The sequence below is a fragment of the Helicoverpa armigera genome, chromosome 20 (genome assembly GCF_030705265.1).
Source record: "Helicoverpa armigera isolate CAAS_96S chromosome 20, ASM3070526v1, whole genome shotgun sequence".
In the NCBI taxonomy this organism is placed as follows: Eukaryota; Metazoa; Arthropoda; class Insecta; order Lepidoptera; family Noctuidae; genus Helicoverpa; species Helicoverpa armigera.
This window is the reverse complement of record NC_087139.1, coordinates 5,694,417-5,714,395: the sequence shown is the minus strand read 5'-3', so window position 1 is coordinate 5,714,395 and position 19,979 is coordinate 5,694,417. Positions and strand designations below refer to the sequence as shown.

The 19,979-nt window shown below is 37.1% G+C and overlaps 1 protein-coding gene across 1 annotated transcript in view; it reads right to left on the bottom strand.

Moving 5' to 3' along the window:
- LOC110379105 (RNA helicase aquarius) overlaps window positions 1–19,979 on the bottom strand; it is a 56,046-nt gene that overhangs the window by 7,451 nt on the left and 28,616 nt on the right. The window contains exons 7-24 of the mRNA XM_049848607.2: window positions 19,756–19,869; window positions 19,582–19,685; window positions 19,339–19,450; window positions 19,012–19,225; window positions 18,332–18,380; window positions 17,987–18,222; window positions 17,675–17,892; window positions 16,971–17,140; window positions 16,607–16,738; window positions 15,615–15,752; window positions 14,275–14,366; window positions 13,079–13,277; window positions 11,202–11,385; window positions 10,963–11,087; window positions 9,765–9,925; window positions 9,172–9,439; window positions 7,170–7,341; window positions 1,547–1,717 (exon numbers count right to left, since the gene is read on the bottom strand). Of these exons, the coding sequence (XP_049704564.2) occupies window positions 1,547–1,717; window positions 7,170–7,341; window positions 9,172–9,439; window positions 9,765–9,925; window positions 10,963–11,087; window positions 11,202–11,385; window positions 13,079–13,277; window positions 14,275–14,366; window positions 15,615–15,752; window positions 16,607–16,738; window positions 16,971–17,140; window positions 17,675–17,892; window positions 17,987–18,222; window positions 18,332–18,380; window positions 19,012–19,225; window positions 19,339–19,450; window positions 19,582–19,685; window positions 19,756–19,869 (2,859 nt within the window). The remainder of the gene's footprint in view (window positions 1–1,546; window positions 1,718–7,169; window positions 7,342–9,171; window positions 9,440–9,764; window positions 9,926–10,962; window positions 11,088–11,201; window positions 11,386–13,078; window positions 13,278–14,274; window positions 14,367–15,614; window positions 15,753–16,606; window positions 16,739–16,970; window positions 17,141–17,674; window positions 17,893–17,986; window positions 18,223–18,331; window positions 18,381–19,011; window positions 19,226–19,338; window positions 19,451–19,581; window positions 19,686–19,755; window positions 19,870–19,979) is intronic.

Sequence of the window (19,979 nt, the reverse complement as noted above, 5' to 3'; positions counted from 1 at the left end):
GATTTCCATGTGTAAGGCTGCGGCTCCACTGAGGCGGAGACGAGCTGAGCTGAGAGGAGCAGAGCTGAGAAAAGAGGTACGTGATTCCACTGAGGCGGAGACGAGCGGAGCGCTTGACTATTTCCATCGGCATTGAAGCGGAGCGGAAACGAGATGTGGATTTGATGTATGGTATGATTTTATGGTCAATCCCCACACGTCTCCTCTCCGCACTGCTCGTCTCCGCCTCAGTGGAGTCGCAGCCTAATAATACAGTCCTATTTGTCTTAAGATATGCTTTCAGCATGACATACTTCCGCGCATGACAGCATCAGGACTCATGACTACAAGTGAATCAAAATGCAAATCCTCTCAAAAGGTTGGAGTCATTCCTCTTTTTATGTCATATTAGTAAGGATTTTAAATTAAAATGACTGTTCTCATAAACTTTTAATATGCAAATACTACCTATAAAATTACGATATAACTGTGATGTTAGGTTGTTTTATGAAGGCGTGGGCACTCCTCATAATGTTATCATCGCTATTTCAATCTCGTTACATACTACTGGTCTGTCGTTTTGATCGACAAGTCCGCGTGGTGTTTTAAAAAACTGTAGAATAGCTGGTTTCATCGATCGTTGCCAAAAAATCGAAAGAAACGGAAAATACAAGCAATTCTCTAGACCAAGCAGGCCTTTTCTAACCGATGTCCCAAAAAAGAGGAGGTTCTTCGGATTTTTCCCGCTCATTATTACTTTGCAGTTATTTTCGTAACTGTACAAACAATTTTTGTCATCTCTTTTGTCAACGTAAATACAGGTCATGTGACTTTATCTGTTTGTACAAGAAATTATGTTACCATAATCGTTCTGACTCAATTTAAAAAGAAATGTTACTCTTGCAAGTCTAAAGTAAACACGGATGAGATAGGCGTGCAATGGCGCAATGCAGCCAGTCTATCCGTCACAGCCAAGAAGTTGAAATAGCCGTTTAATCAAACAGCTAGCCCTTTGACTTAACAGCGCCATTCAACGTTTTTTTTTTTTTTGTAATCCAATATATATTTTTGTAAGCAAATATGGAATAACCCTTATGTACAACTGTTATGTTAGATCATTTTCTTAGAAATACGGGATATGATTCATTTCGTGTTTAAGACCAAATTAGTCTTTGTCTTATTTACGCCTGACATCATTACCTACATAGCTTTGTCTCTGGTTATACTCACAAAAGTAAAGAATCACCTTCAAATTATACTACACTGGAGACATTTTTGTATTCATTGAAATTAATTTGAGATAGTAATTTTCAAAATGTTACTACCTATAGTTATCGGCACGAATCTTGAGCTCTGACCTACATCTGCGCAGAAGTGATTTATTAGCAAAGAACCAATCCCGAGTGACGGCTATGAAGCGATGCACTGCGGGCCAATCACCGCTTTAGCCCGCCCCCGCGCCTCACTTCATACTACAAAAGGGACCCCAATAAATTACTTCTGCGCAGGTGAAGGTCAGCGCTCAAGATTCGTGCCGACGATTAAGTATATACAAGATAAAACTTACCTTATGTGGCCGTCCAATGAGCGGGTTCTCAGCACAACGTTTGTCAATAACATCTCGGATGAGATGCTTCTGTCCATTGTAGGTGGTCAAGATAGATATTCGCTCCGCTGGCCATCCCACCAGTCTCATGAACATAAATACTGCCACCACGTACTCCGCTTCAGCAAGATTCTGCAAACAATTGGCGTAGTTAGGAAGATATTATATATGAAGCTGTTGCTAGTTTTATTGGAGGGCTGAGAAAACTATGTATACAGGACCCAGACTTGAGGCATTCCTTGCAGCGTCTGGATCCAACATAAGAACTTTACGTCGGAAAAAGTAGCCTATGGGTTTATACTGGGCGATCTTTTAAAAACTAGTACTTCGTTCTTATTTTGGAACATCAAAATTTATAGTCTTCTAATTTAACTACATAGGGGACCGATAAATTATTGAAAGTAATTTATAATAGGCTCAATTTTATTCACCGACTACGTGGCATGATTTATGAAATTCAAATCACAGTCGTTCATGTACATGCTATGAATCAGGATAGTCAGTCAGTCAGATAGATTTATAGTTGTAACTCTAGGTGGGTTGCCCCTCTAGGAGTGATTGATGACCAACAATAAAACAAAAACAATGATTCCCCCGGTTGCCTTTCTGTTTTTGGCGGCCAGTTAAAGACCTTGTCATACCCTTGGCATGCCTGTCACAAGATTAATATGGGCATAGGACAGGCCCAAAACCCGAGCAAAAAAAAAGTTTTCCAAAAAATGTATATGGAAATGTTTACCTACTGATTAAAATCTGACGTGTTGGTTTTAGCAAGAACATGACGCAAGTTTTAGCGTTAATTAAGTTATTATGCACGTATTTAGTTTTGTGACCTCATCTATCTAGACCACATGTGTAGATAAATCTAGGCGCCATAATTCGAGGCAGAGGCCTAATACGTCCAAAGCCGATTTGGGCCACGGCGGCAGTTCTCATTTAAGGAGATCAGCCAGCTGCGCAGGACATATTATAGTACACAAGCATTTGCGCAGACACAAATGCACTCGACAACAGTCTTTGCAAAAAGGCACTTATCAGCAAACAATTTTTAGCGATTTCGGAAATGTATCTTATTTTGTAAAATAGTTTTTAATGTAGGTAAGGCCCCATATTACCTACTAAAAAACGAATTTAAAGATAATGCTAGATTCCTAAGATTAACCGACATAATGGAACTTGGAAACCTTTTTTAATTTCTTTTAACAGTTTAAATTTTGTGCAAGAAGAACAAATCTATTAAATCCTGAGAACTGAAACCGGTGTTCAAAAAATGCGTATTGCCTAAAGACGTATTCAAATATCGAGTCCGTCCAGACCTTTTACTAAACTTGGACACCCACAAAGGGTTTCTGTGTACCTAGGTACCTGCATTCTCGCAGCACAAACAAACGCTCGTTTCGCAAGACCATAAATTAGAGTAAGGTGAGCCAGTTGATCGCTATAAGCATCGCGATGAATACAATACATGGAGTAAGCCTTGAAGGTCGGTCGATGGAGGAGGTTTTATGCCTCACTATATCTGCAATCCATACTGAACTTGAAGTGCCTCTGTTTGTCTGTCAAACGATTTAAATGAAATGTAAACAGATATCTAGTGCCTGATTAATAGCTAAGTACATAAATAATACAGGCTTTTAACATAGGTACTTCTGTGATTGAATGTAAACAGCAAACAATTTATTCATTGACATGACGATCTGCCGTCAATACCTAGACCTCGTAATATCTCCAATATTCAAATGATATTATATTTAGAATAGATTACCATTCTAAACGAAGATAGGTACGAGATTACTATTCTAAATATATCATAGTAATCCATTCTAAATGTATAAATACATAATAAGCTCTGACATAGGTATAGAAATAGCAGAATCATAATAATCCGATTTTTAAACTTGAATTTATTTTTGTGTTGAAGGTCATAGATATAGGCACTTCTTATCCGGGTACAAGGATACTTTTTTTACTGCTGCCCAAAAAAAACGCGTTATCATCATCATCCTCCCGCCGCGTATGCGCTGCAAATTAGTTGCTGACGCGCTACAAACTCGCAACAGCAGCGTTGATTCGCTTGTGCCACATCCCGTGTCGTAAGGCTGATTTATTTGTGAAAGCAGATTTTAAAATAAATAAACGTTTTTTTTTAATTGAATGTCTGATACGGAATTGCCTATTCAGTAATCCTCCGAAAGTGTGGGATGAACACATTTTTTTCTATTTCTGGCACGTATAGTATTACAAATATCGCAATCTCCGAGTCTACATACGATCCTACCGACTGAAACATGGAAGATGTTCCTCGTGTGCAAATAATATTGCATTATGTAGTTTTTAAAAAGAGGAGGTAAATCGGGTTGACTTACCTACAAAAGAGGACACTTAAAATGTTGTTTTATTTTTTACCGCTAATTTAGATAAAGAAGTGACTTTAAATGCATTCACGTAGGTACAAGAATAATCTTTGAGGATAAATAAATGACTTGGGAATTCTTAATTGACTAGGTACTAATAAGATAAAGAAAAGTACAGTTGCCAAAAACCCCTATTTTCAAACTGTAATTTTACACAGATGAATCATATGATGAAGATGCCCCAAGGCAGGTAGGTCAGGTGTCGTCTATTTATTCAATCTTTTACAGTCAGGCAACAATGGCCTGACTGGCCTTTTAGGTTATTTACGCACGGTGGGGGTGAACAAAACGGTTAGTTACGAGTGAACAAACTAGGAGTTCGGTTTCCACAGAAGGCGTATGAAGGCGGAGCTACTAACGTTCCTCGTCCCCTGAACACAGCCGCATTTTGGTGGTGCCACTTCCTTAGGAGATGTTTCGTAATGACATCTCCCATTTTATATTCTCCTTGAGCATAGGACAGGCACTTTTCGATTGTATTAACGGCTGGTTGTTTGAGTGGTAATGTATCATAATGTATGCCATAAAAGCAGTTTAAGGCTAAACCATTCCAGGTAACGAAAGGTTCATTGTACTCGGTTGTAGACCGGTATGACGAATAATGGAACTATAGTTCAATGAACTTAAGTCATTGTCAAATTGAAAATTCTGTTCGTTGTTCCGAATATACGAGGATACAACATGCTTTCTTTGCAGATAATTGATTTTCATGAAGCTACGAGATGCTGTGTTGCAGTGCGTATTTATAGTAATATTTAAAAAGAGTTCGAATATTTTCTTAGACTCTTCTTCTTACAGATGTACCTGCAGATCTATATTTATAGTGCTAGATCTAAATTTTTCAGTGTTTACGCATGTACCTCTACAATTATAGTTATCGGCACGGATAATGAGCTGTCGGCGGAAGAGTGGGGAAAGCTTCGCGCACTGTACACTTATGGCAATAAACCAATAAATCACTTCTGCGTAGGTGAAGGTCAGGGCTCATTATCCTTGCCGATGATTATACAGGCCTGGGAAATCCTAATACCTACCAGAGAGTTTTCCATTAAAAGCTATGACACAGAGATGATGATTTAAATTATTGATACAATGACGCGATTACCAACAATAGGGTTCTATAAAGGTGTGTTCCTAGTCTTTCATTAATTGACCGTAACCTATAGTTTGCGGCATTTTGCAGAGATCGAGTAATAACAAGGCACGATACCCATTCTATTGTGTAACTAATCTTTAATAAATGGATATTGATCGCATTTCATTATCTGGTAATAAGGATGTAAGGAGCTAATATGCATTCTATATTAATATTATAAAACTGATTGTTTTTCTTGAAAAGCGCTAATATCAGAAATAACTGGAACAAATTAAGAAAGCGTTCAGTGCAAGAGAGCTCATTTATCGAGGAAGGTCCTTATTCTGATGGGAGGAGTAGTTTCAACAGGACACGGTGAAACCGCTGGAGGAAACTAGTATGGTCCACAAGGCCCAAAGGATAAATATGTTTATTTGCTTAAAATAGAAAACAAATTGAGAAGATTTCTTTTAAAAACTCCACAATATATAAAATAATACGAGTTTTGTGTTTCTTGAAGTCAATTGTCAAGATAGTGTCATTATAATTGAATATCGCCAACCATATCGAATCATAAATGCAGGGTCACAATTAATGTACTGCAATCCTAGCTTGATGCAATACTAATGCGAGGCTATTAGGTCTTCACTAGTCGAATGATTATTTTGCAAGAGCGCTCATCGTCAGTTTCACAAAGCCCTTTGATTGAAAGATTCTTTGAATCTATTCCTGACTCTTTCTTTGTCAACAAGATTAAATGTGTCAGCGATAGATTTAATGAAGCTTTAACTAATGACTTGTGGGATTGTTAAAATGCGCGAGGGGACGCGGGTATATCGCGCTTTACGCACAGGCTCTTAGTCGTGTATTGCGAATATTTATGAATTGATGTATTCGCTCTGGACTGTAGACTAGGTTCCCTGATTAAATATTACAGATTTATTATATGTATAGATGAGATCACTTATATGTTTTGCTTAATGAAACGCATGAGCAATTAGGTATCGACATGCACAATCATCATAACACAAATAATCTGATGGGTACTTAATTAAAATAACATGTCTATGATGTTTTCAATTTGCACGCCAATGAGAGTCCTGGAGTATTAAATTGACCCAGCTATGTGGAGATTAGTTTTCATGATTTAAATGTTAAAGAAGCAGCGATGTTTAAAAATATAAGTGATTGTTTTTAGGTAGAATAAGATACATGACACACAGCTTTTCCCTGCGGACCTACTTCCTGGTAAAATCCATCATACGGGTAAAAACGTAGTTACGTATTTTCTCAGGGCCAACTTTTTAGAATTTTATTTCGTCAATTTGCCAAAAACACAGTGTCTAAGGTCACTTATGTAAATAGGCGACACGATGTTCTCGGAAACGGAGAAAATCGAAAACGGAAGAGTTTTTGGAACGCTTGTATCCATTTAACAGAAAAATTTTAAACTGTAGTAATTGCACCAAAATGTTCATGTCATTTGTAAACGAATTGTCGGGGAAACCTTGAAGTTCTTAGTGTGTACTACAGTCTACACAATACATAGCATAATATTAAAATAGTCATTAAATGTGCATTAAAATTTGCAAGAGGATATATTTGCGTTCGTACTGCGTGGCTTTTCCACGAAAGATTGTTGTAGATACACGCTTTAAAAAAACACCTACACAAACAATAAAAACAATGGGACTGAAATACACATCGGACAGACTTATTTGGTGATTCGCGCTAAACGGTCTTTCAGCTTTTTGTGCGGTTTGAGGAATTGAACAATGGCTAGTACCAGATAGTTTTAACCACCTTGTCTAAAGTGCTAAGTGCAAGTACAAAAGCGGATTTAGTTATGCAATATTAACTGCAATGTTCAACCGTTGTTTCTGCCTTTTATAATTAGTTAAATTTATACATATTTAAAAAAAAATTTTCATTAACATTTATGGTAGGTATCAGATATCGATACCTAACAATATCTTCACGGGTCGGGCAGGGTTTTCTTTACATAATGTTAATTGCATATCAGCACTTTTGTCCGGTACCGTGAAGATTTATCTGATTGAAATGGCGAGAAAACAGTGTGGTTATATAAACGTACCTGATAGAAGTAAGGACTGGGTTCCGTCTCTCCTGCGCCGTTGAAGTCATCTACGTTGATGAGTTGGAAGTCGTACTTCAGGCCTGCATTAGCCGCGCGGTACTCCGGCAGTCGGGTCACGTGGCCCAAGTCGCCCAGCGCCAAGTAACGCCAACGGTATAGGTTGCAAATGCTGGATGGACATAGAGAATATGAGATATATAAAAAAAAATAGTTAAGAAAACACGCTTTTTGTTACGTTTCTTAGCTAGTGATCAGAACTCAGAGCGTGTGCAAAAGTTCATCCTAGGTAATCGAAGGCCGGGAAGTGGCTCAAATTAAGATTCCAAGATTTTCTTATTTAAAAAAAAAGAGTAACCATGGAGATTCATGCCCGTTCTTCTCCATAGGAAGCTACTTTTGGAATGGGCAACTAGAATCAAACTTGTCATATTTTTGACATTCATAAGTGCTTGTAAAGGCCTAAATGATTTGACTTTGACTTAATGTCAAAAATTCACGTAAATAAAATAATTGAGGAAAAAGAGTTAATGAAAATAATAACACTCGGGAAGGAAAAAGTATTTACTGCGTTTAGATTAAAAACATTAGGTTTAAATTAACTCTAAAGGATTAGGTACTAATATACTAAACTCGTTTATGTATGCAGTATTAAAAAGTGATGTAACATATGTATATTGACATTGATGTAACAGTTACAGCATTAAGATGCAATTTATGGACAGAGACATAAAATAGTCGTAAACGATGACTCACGGTGTGAAGGTTAAGCTTGTCTTAGTTTACTTTAAAAAAATCTAATAAGTAGGTAGCATCCGCGGTGTCACCTTTGAGGAACGACTTTCCGCACCAGGTTAAAAACAGCCTCGATATTACTCTGTACTGTACTCTTCAAAATCCGTTCAGCTGTTTGTCATGAAGTAAAAGTTTCAGAGTGTGTTACTCTGAAACTTTCGCCTTCATAATAATAGTGATTCAAATTCATTTCCTTTCTTACGTTCTGAACTTAGAGGTATATTTTATGCCAGTTCGTTGCTATGCACGAAAAATTTGTGAAACTTTATTCATATTTTTTCTTATCTGCGTATAGCGCTAAGATAATGAGGTTGTGTAAACATTAAATATCGCCACTCACCTAGACATGGTTTTAGATTATACGGTAGGTATTTAAAATTTTATGACATTCATGTCATAATCTTACTCATCATCCCCCGAGCCTTTTACGAACTATGTTCGGGTCGGCTTCCAGTCTAGCCGGATGTAGCTGAGTCACTGGTACTCACAAGGCAGTCGTTTCTTTACAAGAAACGACTGCCCTATCTGACCTCCTCAACCCAGTTATCCGGGCAACCCGATACCCCTTGGTTAGACTGGCGTCAGACTTACTGGCTTTTGACTACGTCATGATCTTATACACGTCATAATCTTACTAATAGGTTTTATATTTTGATGACCTACTTGTATTCTACGTAGTTGACCTTGACCTACGTAGTAAAATAATAAGTTATAATAGAACAAAATATTATCTGGAAATCCCTTAGCTTCCCAGCTTCCATTTATTATGAATGTATTTTATTTTGAATAGCTACTGAATTAGTGGGTGAGTAGAATAAAATAAAACACTGAATCTTTTAGTTTTAGGTCGGTTTCCATCTAAGTGTTTGTTCGTTCAATTGCTTTGTTTGTTACTGTTATTGGATAATTCAATAGCGTCTTATTGCTGATGACATCTATAAATGATAGGTTAAATTGGTTCACACGACTAAAACTTTACTCACATATGCTATAATTTTCTTGTTTATTTTTAATTGTTATTTTAATTATACTTCATATGTTCACCTATAATAGGTATAGCAAACTAAAATTTTATTACAATTAACTTTTTAAACATTTTACTTTTGTTATGCTGTTGGTGCTTGAAATAAATAAACTAGCGCGCAGAATATGGGTAGCCAATAAAACAAACGTGAGCTTAATGCAAGTGGGTAATCAAAAATATTACCTCGGTCTGGCTCTTCCTTGAGCATCCAGTTCCACATAAGGCACTCCGAGACGTACCATCCTTGTAAACAGACTCTGTTCCATATTGCAGTACTTCTGGAAGGCCATATTCTTAACCACAGGAGGCAGCTGATGGTGGTCTCCGATCATGATCCACCGCTTGAGTCGCGATCTCCCATCTTGAGGGTTTTGTAGCAGAAGAGGAATAAACGTCTCAATCTCCAGAATTTGGGCTGATTCTTCCATCAAAATGTTGTCGTATTTAAAACCTACAAGTTAGAGGATAAGTTGTTCAGAAATATGTTTTTGGGTAGGTGCTAATTAGCCAGCATACGTGACCAGTGGCACGGGCCCAAGATAAAATTGTTACGAAATTATTGGTAGGTAACAGAAGGCGAGTTTTGAAATGAACGGTTATTGATTCAGAATTTCACTGGCGGGAAGTAGACTTAATATTCGTCGAGACAGACTACTTGTTAAACAAATTGAAAGTGACTTGAAAATTATTGAACGTTATAGAAGACATAAAAAAATCTCGCTCCAACCACTTAATGTTTGTAATTCCGGATGAAAAAAGAAGAAACGATGTCATACCCATTTGGACGAGTTCAGATCTCTTGAGAGCAGCGTGGGTGCAGGTCATTGCAATAATCTTTGCTTCTTTCACGAGCAAGTACTTTGACCTGTCCAGCCCTGAACGCAGCAGCTCGAAGGCACGGAACTCCTCGAGTTCCTCAAAAATGTGGTCGATGTATCTATAACAATATATATATATATATATTTTTTTTTCTTGTATTCAATTGTTTGCTGCTCTTTAGTTTGCTGGATGATGAAGGTTGTGTGTTGTATCGTATAAGGAAGTTCGGGAGTTGGTGGTAGATAGGCATATATGGAAGGAGCTGCACCGAAAAGAGGTGGGCTCTTAAATTTATGATGATTTAATATTTAAAAATTTAATCAATTTCTTTATTCATAAATGAATAAACGTAATATATTGTTATAGTTATTATGTAAATAAAAACGGGACATGATAAGGAATACTCCAGCCAGACGGTCAATGACTGATTCAATGAGTGTCGAAAAACCTTGACCTTGAATGAGGTTCTTGAATTTTGGAGTTCAATGACACGCACAATCGGCAATTATGAGTAACCATGAGAAGTGTCTCCAAATAATTCAGGCATAAACTTTTATAAATTACGGTGAATGACACAAAATATGATCCAATAAACTCTCGAGTTTAAAAATAACGAATATATACTCTCTCAAATAATGATCCTAGCGCATTTTGGCAAAGGCCCAGTAACGTAGTATGTAGGTAGAACTCCATCTATATGTTTTTTTAATTCTCAAAAAGAAAACCTCCCTTTGTAGGGCACGGCATGTTATAGTACATAAGTGTTCGCGCATATATAGTGTATAAGTACAGTTGCACTCTATCGGATCAATCGGACAGACCGATGGGACAATCTGACACACGGCAAACGCAGAGAGATTAAGCCAAAGATCAGACTAAAATTACTGTTGCATGCCATGGTAAAAGAATATTACTTTATTAATAAATTGATGTAACAAGATACTTTAGCATCTGTCATCAATTGCCTCAACATATGGATGAGCATCTGTTTTAGAATTTGGTATTTCCAGATCACGCTGATGAATTGCCAGCTCCAAGTAATAATCGTAAGCGATGCATCATTGAATGCATTCGCATATCTTTAGAAACAAATTAGTCCCAGCAATATCCTAGACGTTAAGGCCCTTGTATGAATGAGTGAATGAATGAATTTACCTGTAGCAACTCTGCGCCACCTCCATATCCTCTTCGTAAGATTTACCAGGGAACAATGGTTTGGGGGCATCGTCGAAGAACTCGTGGAATGGAAATTCTTTGCTTATGGTTTCTATAGATTTCGTCTGTAAATATCCCTCAAATTAACACTAATATAAAAAATTACGATCGCTTGTGGTCATAAAACTTAATAGCATAAAGAAATACGCAAGTTAATTCCATCAAAACCGGTATGTTACCTGATCTTGAGCACATTTGGCGAGGAAGGTTTCCCACCGGGGTCGCACGTGGTACACATGGAAATGATGAGCGAGTTCGCAGGTGGCACTCGCATCTTCCCCTGCTTCCAACGTGGTCTGCAATCTTCCGACTTTCTCCAATAATTCCAAACGTTTAGCCAGCACATAGTTGACGCGACCATATCTGTTCGAACAAGTTGTAAAGTTCAATTTGGTGAAACAAAAATTGGTAGTAGCTGGCCATTAAGGTAAAAATAAATACATCCCACATATGAAGAATTTTAACCACTATTTTCTGTTCAAAGGGTAAAATAATTACTTTATGACTGACTGGTCGTCCTTAACCTGGAAAGAGAATTTATAAATATGGCGCGGTCTCAATACGATATACTAAGGAAGAAACATGTTTTACAATGGTACCATTTATCTCTCTAAACGTCTTATAACGATATCATATTGACAAATAGCAGATGGTTGCTAGCAGAGCCCCAAAGAAGACTGATTCGTCAATGGCGTTGCTGGCCTTGAAAATACATCAATTTATAACTCTATTTTTAAACAAAACCACACCAAAATCCGTTGCGTATTCAAAAAAAAACTAAGCATATACTGGGCCAGACAGACGGTTAGCAAGTTTGTTTTATTATGTGTAGTGAAGCACGTGGTTACAAGAAACCTAAAATACGTAATTTGAAATGCGTTTTTGCTAGGCGTTCAAGTTTTACAGCCGACTGTAAGTAATAAAACCGATACTGCGAGTCAAACTTGTGCACGAAAGCTTTTAAAAAAATTTGGGTGCAGAACCCTAAAAACTAAGATCCAATGCGTAAAAAATTGTATTACGTCACTTCTAAACTTCATGTACGTACAAGTATATAGTAATATTTTTTGTACACGCATAGTCGGTGGGTTAGACAATAATGATGTAAGAATTTGTGTTTAAAATCTTTCGAGCTAACTAATCTATCAAACACTGTACGCTTTTGAATTCTACCTGAATACTTTACCTGTACCTCTGCGTCCCATGCCTAGGACTTAAGAATGCGATATTTGATAACGGTCGGCAGACTATGGCTTTTTTATTAAAAATATATTTCGGTTAGATGAGGATATTGGAGAGCCACTCGAATATATATATTTTTCAATTTAGTTTAGCTCCGTAGTGCGGCTACGTCCCAAGCTATTATGTCACTTACCTACCTTGTTAATGGGTTTCGTAAAGTGCAAAATAAAATATCTGCACTGTACAAATGTACATTAACCTTCACGCCGCTAGACTGAATAACAGATACATTATGTATTTCTATATATGACTATATTATGAGATGCATTGTTTTAAACATAACATAACTCTTTCTGAACATGAAACTATGTCAACCGTTGCGAGACTCGTAAATCAAAACCACATCGAATTTCAAGCATGTGCAGTAAAATTTAAGTCTTAACTCTGACTGACATTATTATCGCATTTGTGAAATATGACTGCAAAATATGAATCGGCACTTTATCGACGTAAGTGCTTGAGTATGTGTACCTATTATTGATGTTAGTACTTAGAACCAGTTCCATCATCTTATGTAAGTCGTTAGTAAATCATTTATGATAACCGCTTACAATCGACGTTTGAATGCTGACGTAGAGATACCTGCTGTAGTTTTTTGGTAATGTAACGTAATTTAAAGAAAATCGACAAAAATCATCATATGACCCCTTCTCGCTGTGGGTTAGCAGCGGTGAGGGAGTGTCAGACTCTTACTGACTAAAAGCCTTCGTGTTCCGTCGTAGGTCTTTTATGTACCAGGGCCGCGGTGTCTCTTTCGAACAAACCTGCAGCCCCGGCAGGCCTTGGCCCTGCTGGGCCCCGTTTGCTTACTAACCTTGAGAAGTCTTTATCAGTTTGTAAAGCCTCCTCGCCGTGTCCTAGACGCAGTAGATGGCGTTCATCCACATCCAGCTCTGCTACTTTTTCGAACAGCTGATTGAGTGCCTGGTTACTGTGAGTGACCACAAGGTTGCGCTGCCACGGGAAGTTGTGGTACAGGTTCGATATGATCTGTACAGCTACGTCAGTTTTACCTGTCGAAGATCATGAAATACTTTCAAGGATGAAAAGCTACTGGTGCTAAATAACTTGGCTTGTTTTTAGTAGTGTCAAGTATAAAATGCCTTAAATTACTGAAATTTTGGTCATTTTCCCATTATTTTACAGGAAAGGAAATAATTATATAGTTGCCATTTCTTGTCCTCCAAATTATGCTCAGGGGGATATCCCAGCGCCTTTATCATTAGCGGGCTTAATTTTCGGACAATGAGAGTTACCACGTGCATTTGTGTGTAAATGTTAGTTCATTTGAGTCAAGCGGTAACTATGTATAACGAAGCATAATTAAACATATCCGTCTGGTAGATGGGCTAAGAGAAACTAAGGGGATCATCCCCTAAGTATAAGCACGGTAATATGACTGCGTAATTATTCTGGTTCAGTTGAAGTTCTTTTGGTTTTTTGTGATTGTATTTTTTGTTACAAGGCATGTAAATGCACTCGATATTCAGCTCTGCGACGAATTCGCGCATAAAATGTCATACCTACCTACCAAATTATGTACATATCGGTCATATTCATACATCAGATTAAGTTACCTCATACAATATCCCCCGGTATAAAGGCACTTGTAATCACTACATTCTGCGGTCTCAGAAATATAATTGTGGTTTGCGGAATAAGAAATTCGTCATTACATTATATTTAGTAACTAAACTTTTTCCGTTGGTGTCGGGAATTCCTGTTGTAGTTCCAGGAAATGTTGAATACTAATAACAGCATCATTAGCTCCTGACTTCATCAGTACATTTTGGGAAGGTAAACTCAATCCCTATAAGGAAATACCTCTCCAGGTATGTGATATGGGTTCGCTAGAAGTCATGGTGGTTTCTCATCATCGTCATAATTTAAGAACGCCAATTTTAAGAACGTCATCATTGTCATAATGACGTTCTTAAAATTGGGGGGGAAAAAATGTTGACTATAAATCCCTCTTTGTGTGCCCAAATTATTTAATTGACTACAACATACCTGTTCCTGGTGGACCCACTACCAAGGTCAATCCAGGTTGCATTCCCGACCGAATAGCCTCAACTTGCGTCGGAGTGAAAGGTATTGTGTTCCTGTTAACAGAAATAAAAGATCTTATCAGCACTCAAGTTCTCAGAACTCAACAGTTACTCGTTATAGCAAGATTAGCGTTATACTGGGTTTGTCCGAATGACTATGTATCAATGGTTACCATTATGTAAAATACAAAGTCCCTCTGTACGTTTGTTCAAATACCAAGTTATTGACAGAACTTTAACAATGTCAGACTATCGCTGGCTCATTCCCATATATTTTTAAGTAAATAGTTTGTTTTAAAACATGCTTTGTGATAATTGCTAGTATTTCTAGGAATACACATTGCAACCTCGATTATTTAGTTTTTTAAGATTTTAGACACAGGTGCTGTTTATTTTTTTTTTTCCATTATAGAAGCAACTGTATAAGCAATACACTGGATGTTCCGACTTCGGATAAAACATGAAATACGAAATGGACCGACAAGACAATATTGAAGGGTCTTTTCTGATTGGTACATTTAAAAGACAACTGCATCTTCTTCGCACTTTTATTGTTCAGCCAAAATTAGCGGTTTTTTAGCATTATTGTTTTGTTTTATTTATCGTTCTTCTTCTCCTTCACGGAAATCGCGGGAACATGACAATTTATTATATTGATAACGCCGATTAATTAAATATTGCAGCTATGTTTAAATAACGCGATGGGAAGTGCAAATAATTTAATAATGAGGAAACATATTAATTAAAAAAGTCAACTGCGTCATAACAGGTAGACTGAATCAACGCAATTGGGGTCCCTGCTAGATAAGTATTCTATTGTAATGTGGGAATGGGTTGTATCCGAATATCTGGTTGATTGAGTGTAGAGTGTTTTAGATGTGTATCCGAACGATGAGAGTGAGATGATGAACGAGAGGGCATGAAAGAGAACGAATGAGAGAGTATTTTTGCTAGCATTATGCATTACGACGACATGAAGGACGATGTTAAGATTAAGAATAGTTTTAAAGGATTGTGATTTTTGTAAAAGCTGCTTAGTTACTAAATAAACGCTAAGAAGATTCTCCGGGCCGTTTTGCTGTTTTCTACCCCTACAGTAATGTCTGCGATATATTCAAAGCTACAAACCTACACACATACACAAACATTTTGGCCATCCCATTAAAAATAATAATGTTTGAATCATCATGACTGTGGCAAGATAACTGCAGCTCAAAATAAACCTTGATTGCAGTGCCTGTGACTTTATCAGCTCTAGACGCCGTTCAAACAACCGATATAAAATTCGTTAGTTGTACTCACTTTTTAGGCTCGTTGGAAAGATAAGGTCCTCTCTTAGGCTGAACGTGCGGCTCCACGAGGATCACTTTACGAGGTTCGTCCTCTTCCATGGCATCATCACCCTCCTTTTGCTTACGGAGAACATTCTCAAACGTAACCCTGTTAAATAGTATAGATTTAAAAATATTTTGTGTGTATACAGTTAATACCTATGCATTATGTGTGGCAGCCTCAGGAATAGCTCATGCTTAAGGAATTCCTGCTGTATTTCCTGCGTTTAGTTCTTCCTCACGCACCTATATAAAAATTGTTAACGGTCTCCAAAGTACCTACTTTTCAGATCTATGGTTTGTTCGTTTCATTTCGCACGTAGAAACTCATAAAATGATTCATTTTAGTCAAACGTCTAAAACACAGTTCGGAGTCTAAATATAAGTTCATAGTGCAAAAGTCAATATGATTTACATTCTATTATTAATTTGTTGTACATTGTAAGGATCAACATGAATCAATTAACAGGATGTTAATTAGTTGCCAAGTATATATTGGTTGGTAGGGGAAAACAATTTTCTTGAAATTCCGAAAATTGGGAAAGTTGGTTGCCAAAAATCTACATTAGTCATGATTGGTATTTCATACTACCAAATTCATTAGTCATAACCAACTAATTTGATAATGAATGAATTAATTGTAAAGTTAATTAATTTTCGACGAATCAAACTTCATAACGACATAAAACCGGTTAAATCGGAACTGCTTGTTTCAAATATGTAATTATTTAATTCATCCATTTCGTCCAATCATCAACTCACGATTAATGATTTGAGACATGACGCATACTTGACCGGTTTTTTACCGCTTGCAAAATAAAAAACAAAAAATCTAGTCAATTCAAAATCAAACTTCATGGTCTGTCCACTACGGATGACGATGAAACTTTTTACTTGCAGTACAAAGTCTAAGGACTCATGTTTCTTTACCTACAGTTGCCAAAAATAAAGAAGAAAACTTACTTGAAAGGCCTGACGAGTTTTCTAGGATCATCAGTTTGCACCTTGATTTCATAGCCAGGGAAACTGTTTCTTAGATGCTCCATGTCCAAAAAGGTGTCGTTGAAATCCAGTGTTGGGATTTCATTGGGCATTCTAAAACATTGTAAGATGATATGGATCACCAGATAAAGTATTCGGAAAAGAAAGTACACAGATATTTTTTCAATGAAATCTTTACACGACACAGCTTTCTCTTTAGGTGAAACTAAAAGTCAGTGTCAGAGTTTTGCTACTTGAAATCAAATCTACCCACAATTACTTTGGAGTTTCTTCATATTCTAGAGACTTCTCTGAAGTAATCCAGCTTAATGAAAGGTTCGTTTACCTGGTATAGTGCGCCTGACCAGGATCTCCGTATCCGAGCACGATATCGTGAAGCCATTCGGGAACCACGCACTCGGTGTTCATCAGCTCCCTGATTGTCTCCAGAACTGCCTTGAAGTTATTTTCTTTAGGTTTCCGTCTCATAACTATGTTGAACGTTTCGTAGACGTCCTAAATTTAAATTAAGTATTAGTATCTTTGCAGTGCAAAAGCTGCCCAAAACTGCTGTGGCTGGAAATGGTTTGTTTGACTCCAGCTGTTAGATACACGAGAAGAAAAATCGCTTCCTTAACATCATCCATAACTACATGTGTGGTAGTAATGATGAAATATTTTGAAATATAAATAGTCACCATAGACGATTTTTAACTTAGTCATAAATACTTATTGCAACAAAATAATTCATTATAATACTTGTACTTTGCTTTTCATTATTAGAACCTGTTTGACAAGGTATGACAAATTATAAATAGTTTCATAGAAACGTGATGCCAATAATCAGAATCTGTAGTAGGTAGGTAGTTCCCAACTGATGTACTGAGTAAATATTTATTACTTTCTTTCAAGCGTACGTGATTTCTACATACATATTTGCAGAATGTTTTCAAAACTGCTTCTATTTTAAACGACTTTAGTACTTGACTGGTGCGATTATTCCGTTGGAAGCAAAGAGAATTCATATTCATTTTATTATAACATACAAACCTCATTTCCTTTACTTGCGTGGTCCAGGTCAAGTCTGTATTGGTTAGGATCGAGGAGTAGGCGGAAAGTTCTCGCGTCTCCTTCAAGCTCAGGTCTGGGCTCAGGGCCTTCTTCAATGACCCTACCAGACGCGTCCAGCATACCTTCCACTTCGCAACCTCTGACGTAAACTATACCCGCTTGCTCCACCATGCTTTTTCTATAGTCATATTTAGTACCTGGCGGATAAAAGACACGAAGAGTTGCAATAGATTTTAGAGATAAATTACTCGCTACTATGTAGCTTGAATCAGACAACAGCCGTGTTCTTACCTATGCCTTGCGTTGGTCTAACAGTAATTAAAAAGCAGACATCATGTTTTCTTAAGCTCTCCCACTCGTGCTTTATTTCATTCCGAACGCTGAGGGTGACTGTGACATCAGCTCGAACACACGAGGGTGCCTTTTCTCCGATATTCGGTTTCGCAACTTCCACAACTGCGAAACTGGAAATTGGATGGGCCATTCTTGCCCAGCCTCCAAAATAAACACTAGAGTCTTCAGCACGCCTGGAAATTAAAGATTTTTCAGAAAATACCATTAGAAAATTATAGGAGGTTCTGATCCTCAAAAATGAAATATTTATAATGTGTAGTGTGTGGTTAAGAAAATGCATACCATGGTGCCAATCTATAGACGGCATCTTCGATGTCTTGACGAATTTCGTCTGTAACAAACATATATTTTAAACATGGCATTTCACAAAAAAGACTGCTCGACTGAATACTTGGTATTCAGATCACAAGCAATTGGAATATAAAGCACAGGCCAAGGATGTACAAGTAGATTAAGTATACTTTATGCATATTAACAGCAGAAATATTTTTTCGTAAAAATTGCAGCGTGATGAGTCAACGCGTGCTAACGCTGAGACGAACAGTCGCTCACTAGTATGATCCACCCGCCCAAATAGAAATACTTTGTTTCCGTTAAGTTTGAAGATGTCGTATCGCCCGTAACTCACCGAATGAAACCGCGCGAGGAAAGATATATACATAAATAGTCAAATCAAGCGACAGAACAAGCAGTTTGGCTAGTATTCCTGATACGCACGGACGGATGGCGAAATTGATGCAGTTCCGCTGTTATATTTCGCAGTAGTATATGCTATCGGGCGTTAAAACATGTGTTATATTCATATATTTCATTTTTATTTTTTAACAACATATATTTGAAAATGAAAAATACTTTTTTATACGCCCGATAGCATACACTTCTTCGAAACTATAACAGCAAATAAAAGATATTTTTTTATTTTATAATATGGTTTAAAAATAAAATAAAAACCGGTTACTTACATGTGCTTTCCAAACGGAAGAGGTTAAAATTTCGTAGTAAGTAATCATGTAAGGTGAGGAATTGTAGGTTCAGTTTGGGCAATGCGAGACAATTCTCTCCACTATAGATTTCTGTTGGGACCACGTTCTCATCCCATATAACATCCTCCGTAGGGTAGAGGGGCATGGAATTTAGTTCTTCTAGTTGCGATATACGACGTTCGTGCCGCGAGATCTGGTGAACAAGGCAAGAAAGTATGTGTAACTAAGTTGAAGATCTAGAAATGCATGTTAATCAACTTTAATTTTTATCCGGACTTTATTTACTAATTTATATAGTGGCCTTACCAATAATTCCTTAAGAAACTCTTTATCAACGCGATGCCAGGGGGCTTCGTTTTCCTTTCCTTCTGGTGGCACAAGGTTCAGGTAAGTAGCAATGGCGCGAAGAGCATTCTCACTATAAAATAAACGATCAATTTAATCGTTAATACTATTGTACTATAGGAACACCCGAAAATGCTTGTATTATTGAGCTGCCATTCTGTATGAAAAAGCTATACTTAAATAGTTTGAGCTCCTGGAACTTACCTTAAATTACCGAAATGTTTTTGTAAACTCTCCCTGGTATCCACACTAGCTACATTTGCAAGGGCAAAAAGTCGCAGGTCAGGGAATTTGGAAAATGCTGCTTTCTAAAATAAAAAATAAATATATGTATTTCATGTATTACATAATAAATTAATTTTATTATTTGTTTTGTACCTGTAGTGAAGTTATCCTAGAATAATGCTGAAGGGTCATATCCCGGTCGGTCATAGGATCTCCTGTCTCGTCACTGATTTCGAATCTCGCATAGAATTTTAACATGTTCAGCAGCTGAAATAAATTATTTTATGTTAATTTTGTAAAAATGCATCTTTCTGGAGAAAATGCTGTGCTTTATTAAAACAACACTTCTTGCATTCTTCAGTTTTAGACTTTAGTAC